The sequence below is a fragment of the Heterodontus francisci genome, chromosome 28 (genome assembly GCF_036365525.1).
Source record: "Heterodontus francisci isolate sHetFra1 chromosome 28, sHetFra1.hap1, whole genome shotgun sequence".
Taxonomy (NCBI): Eukaryota; Metazoa; Chordata; class Chondrichthyes; order Heterodontiformes; family Heterodontidae; genus Heterodontus; species Heterodontus francisci.
This window is the reverse complement of record NC_090398.1, coordinates 25,114,762-25,127,091: the sequence shown is the minus strand read 5'-3', so window position 1 is coordinate 25,127,091 and position 12,330 is coordinate 25,114,762. Positions and strand designations below refer to the sequence as shown.

General features: G+C 44.0%; 1 protein-coding gene across 14 annotated transcripts in view; it reads right to left on the bottom strand.

Annotated features, from left to right (window-relative positions):
- Positions 1-12,330, bottom strand: part of LOC137385143 (NACHT, LRR and PYD domains-containing protein 3-like) — a 167,706-nt gene that overhangs the window by 45,787 nt on the left and 109,589 nt on the right. For 7 of the 14 annotated variants that reach the window (XM_068060031.1, XM_068060034.1, XM_068060035.1 and 4 more), the window contains one exon: positions 1,650-1,789. In XM_068060031.1, coding sequence (XP_067916132.1) covers positions 1,650-1,743 — 94 coding nt within the window. In that variant the 5' untranslated portion in view covers positions 1,744-1,789. Of the gene's footprint in view, positions 1-527; positions 715-1,649; positions 1,790-12,330 lie in introns of those variants that run through there. The other 7 variants (XM_068060038.1, XM_068060044.1, XM_068060041.1 and 4 more) reach the window with 4 other exon arrangements.

Genomic DNA, 12,330 nt, shown 5'->3' with positions numbered 1-12,330 from the left:
AAATGAAATAAAAGCAAAATACTGCGGAGTTTGGAAATCTGATATAAAAACAGAAAGTGCTGGAAATACACAACAGGTCTGGCAGCATCTGTAGAGAGAGAGGCAGAGGTAACGTTTCAGGTCGGTAACCTTTCATCAGAACTGGAAAAGGTTAGAAATGGTAAAGGTTTTAAGCAAGTATAGCAGGGGTGGGGGAGAAAGGAGAACCAAATGGAAGGTGTGTGTTGGGACAGATGGCCGGAGAGATGAACTGACAAGGTGGTCATGGGGCAAAGACAGTGTGATAATGATGTGATGAAAGGCAAGGCATTAGTGCAGAGAGAGTGTTAATGACAGAATAATGAGCCGCCCAAGCCAAAAGCAGAAACAGGAAAAGAAAAATAGGAAGGTATATGGTAAAAAAGATGGAACAAAATAAAATTAAACTAAACAGCGCAGTCATGCTCTGAAATTAATGAACTCAATATTCAGTCAGGTAGGCTACAGCGTTCATAATTGGAAAATGAGATGCTGTTTCTCGAGCTTGCCTTGATGTTAACTGGATCACTGCAGCAGACCGAGGACAGAGAGGTGGGCATGAGAGCAGGGCTGTGTGTTGAACTGGCAAACGATCAGAAGCTCGTTGTCATGTTTTCAGACTGAACAGAGGGGTTCCGCAAAGCAGTCACCCGATCTGCGTTGGTCTCCTCAATGTGGAGCAAACCGCATTGTGAGCTGTGAATACAGTATATTAAATTGAAAGACGTTCAAATAAATCGTTGCTTGGATAGTGAGGAGAGAAGAGGTAGAAGGATGGATATTACACCTCCTGCGATTGCGTGGGAAGGGGATGTGGTATCGGGAGTAATGGAGGAGTGGACCAGGGTGTCGTGGAGGGAACATTCCCTTCAGAATGCTGACAGCGGAGGGGAGGTGAAGATACTTTACCTGCTGCATAAATTTTTAAACAAAATAGGGAGGAGAAATTAATACAAGGTTCAATTGCAACATGGGAACTCGGGATTCATATAAAGCATGAATCAGTCTATTAATTAATATTAATATCCCCTTTAAACCTCCTCCCTCTCACCTTGGCGGTGAGGTAAGAGTAGTGGATCACCTAAGAAACAATATCAATTGTAAGTGGAAATTTGTCAGGCAATAAAATGAACATTTTACAAAGAATAAAACTTATTTCAGCTTGTCTTATAAATTAATGCAGATGTATTGGCATGGAATGGTATGATAAAGCCATCTGATGTAATTAGGAAGCTGCCAAATATGAGAACATTGCCATGCAGGGTATACGTGTAGTCGAGAATGAAATGGATGAGGCAGAATCTAGAATTGTTTGACGTGCATAGAAAATGACAAAATGAGATGTTAAAATAGGATTGTGGAGTTAATTATATAAAACGAATCGAGGAAGCATAGGTGATTGAACGCTGAAGCGGAATGGTGGACCATTTATCCATGACAGATAATAAAGTTCGAGATAACAAACATATTTCATATACACTTCACAGAAAAGATTGTTAACATACAGTGACGTTCTTGTAGCAAATAGTTCTTATTGAGGATGACAGACTGATTACTTTTTGTTATGGTTTAGATAAATGAAGGAGATACTTTCTCCAACTTAACAGCAAATAGTTTTACAGTATTTGTACCTTTTTGTTCATCGGTATGCAGAAAGGGGTCAGTCGTTTTTTCCAAAAGGTCTTCTTGTGCGCCCAGCCATAATATAGCTCCAGTTATAAGCATTAAGAGGCCTTTGCATTGCCTTCAATCATTGTGGTATCAACAATTGCTGTAAATTAGAAAAAAAAACACGATAAATGTTCCTCTTATTCAAATATGATTAGCGAAAGTCTGAAACAACCCTGAATGCTACTGATGGATTATCTTCAGTATTTCTACTTGTCTTTCTTTGCCAGATGGTCTTAATCATCGTCATTTTAGACTTTTCCACCTAAATCACAGATTCATAACTAGTCGCCTCAAATGTTCTTCAGAGACAAATGAAATCTGTGTTTGAACTGACTGTGCACTTCGGTTATACCATTAGTTCAGCATGTGGCCGTGTGGAATTACAATACTTATCTCCAATATACGAATTGAAACATGATAACAACACGACGTGTGAGGCATTCAAAAGCAGAGTCGGCTTTAGGTTCATGGAATAAGATTGGAATATGTGACGGCCAGGGAACGATCTTTGTTTCGAAAACTCTGGATTATGAAGCGATCAAATCTTTTTGAATAATATACCATTCACGCACAGCCTCGATTACTCAACAGCTTCTGCTTTTGGGGCTCACTAACATTCTTTTCTTTCTGGCATCGGAAAAGGAATCACTATAACCGAGGGAACAACAATACTTTCTGATTACTGGGCATTGGAAAAAATAACGTGAGAGAATCATTCAAAAACTGACACAGCCACGATGTACAGGAAGATCTTCCGTTATATGGTAAGATTTTAAGATTCTATCCATCTATTTATCGACAGTCTATGTGTTTTTTTTACATGGCAAACCAATTTCTGACCGTTCTAGCAGTGCATTTTTGGAACTATAAGATAAACACGATAGAAAAGGAAACATTACTGTCAACCGTGCTGCTCTTCATTTCTTTTCTCACTTTCCAGCAATACTTCTTCGTGTGCTGATGGGTGTCAGGTTAAATATAATTGTATCATTCAATGGATAAATCATGGTATCTCATAGAGTCATAACGTATACAGCACAGAAACAGGCTCTTTGGTCCATTGTATCCGTGCCAGCCGTCAAGCACCTATCTACTCTAATCCCATTTTCTAGCACTTGGCCCGTAGCCTTGTATGCTATGGCGTTTCAAGTGCTTGTCTAAATACTACTTAAATGTTGTGAGAGTTCCTGCCTCTAGCACCTCTTCAGGCAGTGTGTTCCAGATTCCAACAACCCTCTGGATGATTTTCTCCCCCCGAAAACCTCGTGCCCCTTACTTTAAATCTAAACCCCTGATTATTGACACCTTCACTGAGAGAAAAAGTTTCTTCCTATCGACCCAATCTATCCCCTCATAACTTGGTACACCTCAATCAGGTCCCCCCTCAGCCTTCTCTGCTCTAAGGAAAACAATCCTACCTGTCCAATCACTCTTCACAGCTGAAATGCTCCAGCCCAGGCAAAATCCTGGTGAATCTCCTCTACACCCTCTCCAGTGCAATCAGATCCTTCCTATAGTGTGGCCACCAGAACTGTAAACAGTATTCCAGCTGTATCTGCTCCGGTTTACTTGTGCTTGGCACGAAATCATTGTGTAACGGTCCCCAATTGTGCAAAACTGGCAATATTGAATAATCTGCCCAACATACACCAGGCAAGATTGAAGTCATTGGAAGGGAAAAGTGGGCGGGTGTGTATTGGGCAGCTGAATTTCATTTACTCCTGTGTGAGTGATTCTATGCTGATGATTACATTAGGTTTGGGCGTTCTGCAATTTTTAAAATTACACTGGTTTCCGATTGGTATTAATTGATGTGGCTGTCAACTGCAGCTAAATTCTCTGGTATCTTGTAATACTAGTGGGGCATCGAAATAAAAATGGATTAGGTTGGAACAGGAACATTTTGCCAATTACCGGACACTTTTGTCAATGACAAAGGAGAAATACTCCGATCTGATATCTTTCTAAACTGAAGCAAACCATGTAATTGCCGTATATATATGGTAATCGAAGTACGTTCACATGAATTAAAGAAGCACACAATATACATACACACAATGTAGAAGTACAAATTGTGCATCTGCACAATGTAGAAACATATGAGGTACATACGAAAACGTAAAAGAACACGATGCACGTGCATAACGCATAAAGGTATAATTTTAAGAGTGCAAAACGTGCAAACACGCAATGAATCGGTGCAGATACATATATTGTCACAAGAGTTTTTTTTAATGAAAGCTAACAATTCTGTGTACTTTTAAAAACTGACAAAAAGGGTTTTTCTCTGTGAACATGGAATGCAGAACCTTGGTGTTTGAATTGAGTGAAGTGTGCAGACTGCAAAATTTCCAAGCAACTCACCAGGGAAATGACAAGAACGATTTATGACTGTCACAAGACTTGATTGTAGGTTTTAGTTCCACTTTGCACTGTGAACTGAAAAGCATTGCAGTGAGCTGGCTGGGACCTGTGTTTGTACACCAGAGAAAAAAGGGGTAGTCTTTGAAAAAGAACATTTGCCTCTCTTGGGAAAAAGTATTTATACATTTGAGATGTGGCTGTGGTCTATTTGGAGACCGAAAAAGACCCATGCAGAGCAAAAAACCCGAGGAAAAGAGGAGTTCCTACACCCTGTCGAGGAACATTGCTTTTCAGAGCGGAAGCCCTGCAATTTTAAAGGTAGTAGATACCGATTGCCTCCAGTCTCTGAAAAACCCCTGCCTCAAGAATGATTCCTGTTGCCTCTTGCGTTTTGGGAGATCCTGAAAATCAAGAAAGCTTCTATTGCTAGACTGCTGCTTCAAAGTCCAAGTAGAGTTGTTGCTGCACCCTTTGCTGAAATATCTGTTTGACGCCTGCTGCAGACGAATTGCCGTCAACGCCTACCCATCACAGACTGTTCATCAACTAGGCGAACTGGACTGTTCCCCTGGAGAGTCTTCAAATGGCATCCGACAATTTGACTCTGGAACATCTCACCAACTCGGAAATATCCTACCACACCGTGAAATCGCAATTATTTTATTATTCCTAAGGAACAGTTGAACGCCAAAAAGCCTTTCCACCGGTTAACCATTTTTGAAAGTATGCGTGTGCACGTGAGGGTTAGGAAGAATAAGGTGCAAAAAATTTTTTTTTCATGGGTAGATTTATATCACTATTGTTTAAGATTTAGTTGATTAGTAAATAGTTTATTTTGTTGTTGTGTAAACAAACCTGGCTTGCTGTGATTTATTCTGGTGGATACAAAATGTGTTTAAATTGTTTATTGTTCCAGGAGGTGCGAAACAATATTAGAAATGCTATGAACTGTGCAGTAGTGGGACTGAATTAACAGTGCATTACAACCGCCTGGGTCGTAACAATATGAACACATTTAGACAAAGAGTAAAATAAAATGAAGCAAGTCATACTTTTGCTTAATTTCAGCCATGTTTATTGACCCTCTGAGATGCAGAATTTCCACAGATATCTCATAATGGTAGATATTATTGTCACTTCTGGCAAATAACAACGAATAAATGGAATTAAATATAATATAAAGCACCAAAGCAGTCCATTCAATCCAACATGACTATGCCAGTGTCTATGCACCGGACGACCTTCCTTCCAATATTCTTCATCTAGATAGAGACACAAAGAGACGGAGAGAGACAGACAGGCAGACACAGAGAGGCGGACTGAGAGAGACAGACACGGGGTGGTGGCGGGGAGAGTGAGAGAGGGAGGGACAGAGAGACAGACAGACACAGGAAATGGGAGAGGGTGATCACGATCACTCTTGACAGTTGTACATCTACCTGGAATACTCTGCATCACCACATCAAGTGTGCAGGCAGACATTGACTCCTTTTGCAAGCAAAAACAATGGCAGGCATCTCACTAAATCAGTGTTCAACATAGTAAATTAATAAATTAGTCTTCAAATGTAAAGTTTGTTCAACAAAATGCACATCTTTTGTTGTTTGAACTAAGAGCAAAATACATTTATAATGCCTTTATCATTCCAAACTTTGCTCACCACCCCCATAAGTAGGACAACATTTGTAATGTAGTCCCTCACGCAGAAAGGCTGCCCACCCCTGATCTATGAGCAGACTTTTTCTGTTCCTTCCTTCCTCACGCATTTCTCGAGCATCCTCTTGAAAGCATCCATGCTATTTACCGCAATTTTCCTGTGGTAGTGAGTTCGAGTTCCAGTTGTAACCACGTTCCAGGTTTAAAAATGTTTTACCCTCAATTCTTTGTCAACTATTTTCATAAAAATCTCGCATTTATGGGTTTTTCCTCCTACGTCTACCTTATCAAACATCTTCGTAATTTTACCTATTCATCGTGTCATCGCTTTGTCTTATTTCATTCAGAGAAAAGAGCCCCAGCCTGTCAAGACTTCTCTGATAAGCAAGATCTCAGCTGTAGATTCATCTTTGTAATTTTTTTATTGCCACATCGCCAATGTTTCGATACACTTTTTGTATAATATGCAGATTAGAATTGTGCATACCACTGTGTGGTGCAATCAGGTTCCATAAAAGACGACGTTAATAATGGGTTTGTCCAGAAATGCTTAACTGAACACTTCTCTGCAAAACACATGCCACTGAAACCAGCTGTAGGTCTTACGTACTAACAAAACACCGTGGGTTGTAGTTTGTGCTCCTGCTGACAATGTGTTTATCATAAAGGGCACGTTAACTCCACATGCTCCATCGTCCAATATAACAGCATTGGAAGTAAAATCCATGCTGTCCATGCAAAGTGCAATTTAACAGATTAGAATGGAAACAAGAGAAGCTGTTTTATTCTAGTTATTCAGCGCATCTGACGCATCGATAACAGTTTTAGGTGATGGGCGATGCAGGTCAAACAGAGAAATGTTGTATGCCAATTGAGAAGTTGGAAATCATTTCACAGATGAAGAAACCTTCATTTTTTAAATTAAATATAGGCTTGTGACAAAGTTCCTGAAGTGCCATTCGCCAAGTTTCTTTTGAAAATATCGAATTAGATTATCGAATCTTACATCACACAAGGAGGCCATTCAGGACGTTGTGCCTGTGTACTATAATTGTATATTACTGCAAACAGCAATAAAAATAGCAATCAATATAGTAAAGAAATGCAAAGGCTTAAAAGGATAAATTCTACAGTACACATAACAATGGGGGAGTGAGAATGGATGCATAGATTTGCAAAAAAAAGAAACGGGTAAATAAAGATAAATAATTATCATGGGCCATTTCAACTAGCACCAGATATATTCGCAAGAAAAGGTAGTACAAGGGGAAAAGGCAATTAATTGATACGGTGTGCAGAGGACGCCTTCCTAGCCATTATGTTTGAAATATAACAAAAGAGGAATCACTGATATATCTATAACTAGAAGGTAAATCCGGAGCGGAACCCCGTAGGCGGTCATGCGTCACCTTTGGCATGTTTCCGGCAGTTCCTGCAGCCATACTGGTGCCAAACGTCGTGTCCTGCACTCCTTTGGACCCCACCAGAAAGGCCGAGAGGGGGGTTTTGACGACTGGGCAACTCTCAACCTCCATAAATTTGCCCAGGCATGCGCCATGGAGAGGTCACTCCATAGTTGCCTCACAGCGACTGAAACAACACGGAAGGCAGCAGTTACGGGTTATAAGTCCAGATAAATTGGCGTAGAAACTGGGCGCCACGGGTTGCCTTTGTCGGTGGGAGAGGTCATTGCACCTCACTGGACAGCTACCGCCCGCCTCAAACTGGGCAGCCCCCGGTCAATAAGGTTCTGTCCCGCCACAGTCTGCCTGCTTCAATGGGTGCTTGGAGCTCAGGGTCATTGCCCGAAAGGTGGACTGATACACCGCACCAAACAACATGAAAAAAGGAAAGAAGGTACCAGCCCTTCGCTTTGCAAGCTGGAACGTCAGAACTATGTGTCCTGGCCTGTCGGAAGACCTTACACAAATCAACGATTCTCGGAAGACCGCCATCATTAACAACGAGCTCAGTAGACTCAATGTGGACATTGCAGCACTTCAGGAGACTCGCCTCCCCGCGAGTGGCTCTCTAGCAGAGCAAGACTACACCTTCTTCTGGCAGGGCAGGGATCCTGAAGAACCAAGACAGCATGGAGTGGGCTTCGCCATCAGAAACTCCTTGCTCAGCATGATAGAGCCTCCCTCAAATGGCTCGGAACGCATACTGTCCATCCGACTGCTCACCACCTCTGGTCCAGTACACCTACTCAGCATCTATGCTCCAACACTCTGTTCCGCACCTGAAGCTAAAGACCAGTTCTATGAACAACTCCATAACATCATTAGCAGCATCCCCAACACCGAACACCTATTCCTGCTGGGGGACTTTAATGCCAGGGTTGGGGCCGACCATGACTCATGGCCCTCCTGCCTTGGGCGCTATGGCGTTGGAAGGATGAATGAGAACGGGCAGAGACTGCTTGAGTTGTGTACCTATCATAACCTCTGCATCACCAACTCGTTCTTTCACACTAAACCCTGTCACCAGGTTTCATGGAGGCACCCAAGATCACGTCGTTGGCACCAGCTAGACCTCATTGTCACAAGGCGAGCCGCCTTAAACAGTGTTCAAATCACACGCAGCTTCCACAGTGCGGACTGCGACACCGACCACTCCCTGGTGTGCAGCAAGGTTAGACTCAGACCAAAGAAGTTGCATCATTCCAAGCAGAAGGGCCACCCGCGCATCAACACGAGCAGAATTTCTCACCCACAGCTGTTACAAAAATTTCTAAATTCACTTGTAACAGCCCTTCAAAACACTCCCACAGGGGATGCTGAGACCAAGTGGGCCCACATCAGAGACGCCATCTATGAGTCAGCTTTGACCACCTACGGCAAAAGTGCGAAGAGAAATGCAGACTGGTTTCAATCTCATAATGAAGAGCTGGAACCTGTCATAGCCGCTAAGCGCATTGCACTTTTGAACTACAAGAAAGCCCCCAGCGATTTAACATCCGCAGCACTTAAAGCAGCCAGAAGTACTGCACAAAGAACAGCTAGGCGTTGCGCAAACGACTACTGGCAACACCTATGCAGTCATATTCAGCTGGCCTCAGACACCGGAAACATCAGAGGAATGTATGATGGCATGAAGAGAGCTCTTGGGCCAACCATCAAGAAGATCACCCCCCTCAAATCTAAATCGGGGGACATAATCACTGACCAACGCAAACAGATGGACCGCTGGGTTCAGCACTACCTAGAACTGTACTCCAGGGAGAATGCTGTCACTGAGACTGCCCTCAATGCAGCCCAGCCTCTACCAGTCATGGATGAGCTGGACATACAGCCAACCAAATCGGAACTCAGTGATGCCATTGATTCCCTAGCCAGCGGAAAAGCCCCTGGGAAGGACAGCATTACCCCTGAAATAATCAAGAGTGCCAAGCCTGCTATACTCTCAGCACTACATGAACTGCTATGCCTGTGCTGGGACGAGGGAGCAGTACCCCAGGACATGCGCGATGCCAACATCATCACCCTCTATAAAAACAAAGGTGACCGCGGTGACTGCAACAACTACCGTGGAATCTCCCTGCTCAGCATAGTGGGGAAAGTCTTTGCTCGAGTCGCTCTGAACAGGCTCCAGAAGCTGGCCGAGCGCGTCTACCCTGAGGCACAGTGTGGCTTTCGTGCAGAGAGATCGACTATTGACATGCTGTTCTCCCTTCGTCAGATACAGGAGAAATGCCGTGAACAACAGATGCCCCTCTACATTGCTTTCATTGATCTCACCAAAGCCTTTGACCTCGTCAGCAGACGTGGTCTCTTCAGACTACTAGAAAAGATCGGATGTCCACCAAAGCTACTAAGTATCATCACCTCATTCCATGACAATATGAAAGGCACAATTCAACATGGTGGCTCCTCATCAGAGCCCTTTCCTATCCTGAGTGGTGTGAAACAGGGCTGTGTTCTCGCACCCACACTTTTTGGGATTTTCTTCTCCCTGCTGCTTTCACATGCGTTCAAATCCTCTGAAGAAGGAATTTTCCTCCACACAAGATCAGGGGGCAGGTTGTTCAACCTTGCCCGTCTAAGAGCGAAGTCCAAAGTACGGAAAGTCCTCATCAGAGAACTCCTCTTTGCTGACGATGCTGCTTTAACATCTCACACTGAAGAATGCCTGCAGAGTCTCATCGACAGGTTTGCGTCTGCCTGCAATGAATTTGGCCTAACCATCAGCCTCAAGAAAACGAACATCATGGGGCAGGATGTCAGAAATGCTCCATCCATCAATATTGGCGACCACGCTCTGGAAGTGGTTCAAGAGTTCACCTACCTAGGCTCAACTATCACCAGTAACCTGTCTCTAGATGCAGAAATCAACAAGCGCATGGGTAAGGCTTCCACTGCTATGTTCAGACTGGCCAAGAGAGTGTGGGAAAATGGCGCACTGACACGGAACACAAAAGTCCGAGTGTATCAGGCCTGTGTCCTCAGTACCTTGCTCTACGGCAGCGAGGCCTGGACAACGTATGCCAGCCAAGAGCGACGTCTCAATTCATTCCATCTTCGCTGCCTTCGGAGAATACTTGACATCAGGTGGCAGGACTATATCTCCAACACAGAAGTCCTTGAAGCGGCCAACATCCCCAGCTTATACACACTACTGAGTCAGCGGCGCTTGAGATGGCTTGGCCATGTGAGCCGCATGGAAGATGGCAGGATCCCCAAAGACACATTGTACAGCGAGCTCGCCACTGGTATCAGACCCACCGGCCATCCATGTCTCCGTTATAAAGACGTCTGCAAACGCGACATGAAATCGTGTGACATTGATCACAAGTCGTGGGAGTCAGTTGCCAGCATTCGCCAGAGCTGGCGGGCAGCCATAAAGACAGGGCTAAATTGTGGCGAGTCGAAGAGACTTAGTAGTTGGCAGGAAAAAAGACAGAGGCGCAAGGGGAGAGCCAACTGTGCAACAGCCCCAACAAACAAATTTCTCTGCAGCACCTGTGGAAGAGCCTGTTACTCCAGAATTGGCCTTTATAGCCACTCCAGGCGCTGCTTCACAAACCACTGACCACCTCCAGGCGCGTATCCATTGTCTCTCGAGATAAGGAGGCCCAAAAGAAAGAAGAAGGTAACAGGTAAAAGTGAACTGCTTGGAGACATTGAAATACTCCAAAGCCAAAGGAGGGAGACGACTCTCTGGGCTGTTTGCTGCAGATCTGAGTCACACCTAGCAGAAGAGCAGAATCGGATTTGTATGACAGAATGTGTACAGTGTAAGCTGAAGCTGCATGACACAGAAACCGAGGTTTCAAAGGAACTGATCCTATCCACAAGTGCAATGTAGTTATTACCTGTGCCTATTAGGATAAGGACTGTCAAAGTGAAGTCAGACTGCTGATCATGGCATCTTAGAACAGGGTCGATCCAAAGGGGAAGGGGCAGGGGGTGGGAGGAACCGAATTGTGATATGGTAGCCATTGGCGATTCAATAATTCGGGGGTTGCGCGGGGGTGGGGGAGGGGTTCGGGGGTAGGGTGGGTGTCGTGGTGGCTGTTAGCAGGCGGGGTGGCTGTGGTGGTGGCTGTTAGTATCCTCATTACTAGATCGAAAATCTTGTGTTCTCTATATGGAGCCAGGCTGAGGAACATCTCAAACGCAAACTAGAAATGATGGAAATACACAGCAGGTCTGGCACTGTCTGTGGATAGAGAAGCAGAGTTAACGTTGCAGGTAAGTGACCCTTCTGCAGAACTGGCATATATCAGAAATATAAAAGGTTTTAAGCAAGTAAAGCGGGTGTGGGGCAAGATTGAACAAAAAAGGTGTTGATAGGACAAGGTCACAGAGAGTAACTGACCAGAAGGTCATGATGACGGAGATGTCAACGAAGCCTCGGCAAGCTGCTGCGCTGCATCTACTATACAGTACACACTACTGCTACTGCATGTCGGTGGTGAAGGGAGTGCTGATGAATCTGGCTGCTTTGTCCTGTAAGGTGTCGAGTTTCTTGGGTGTTGTTGGAGCTGCACTCCGTTTAGCTTAAAATCTGCCATAGGGAAAAAGTTTGATGCTATTACCAAAAATGTTATAGCAGGGCACTTAGAAAGATTTGCGGTAATTAGGCAGAGTCAACTTGAATTTGTGAAAGGGAAATCATGTTTAACCAATTTACTGGAGTTCTTTGAAGAAGTAACATGTTGTGGATAAAGGGGAAATCGGTGAAGGTACTGTACTTTGATTTCCAGAAGGCATTTGATAAGGTGCTACGTCAAAGGTTATTACAGCAAATAAAATCCAATGGTGTAGAGGGGGTGGGGGGGGGGGGTGGTGTTATATATTGGCCTGGATAGAAGATTGACTAGCTAACAGGAAACAGAGAGGAGGCAAAAACTGGTGATTTTCTGGTTGGAAAGATGTAATGAGTGGTGTGCCACAGGGATCAGTGCTGCGGCCTCAACTTTTTGCAATTTATATAAATGACTTGGATGAAGGGACCGAAGGTATGGTTACCAAATTTGCTGATGACACGAATATATGTAGGAAAATAAGTTGTGAAGTAGACATCAGGAGGCTACAAAGGGATAGAGATTGGTTGCGTGAGTGGCTAAAGGTCTGACAGATGGAGTATAATGTGGAAAAATGTGCAATATGCCCATTT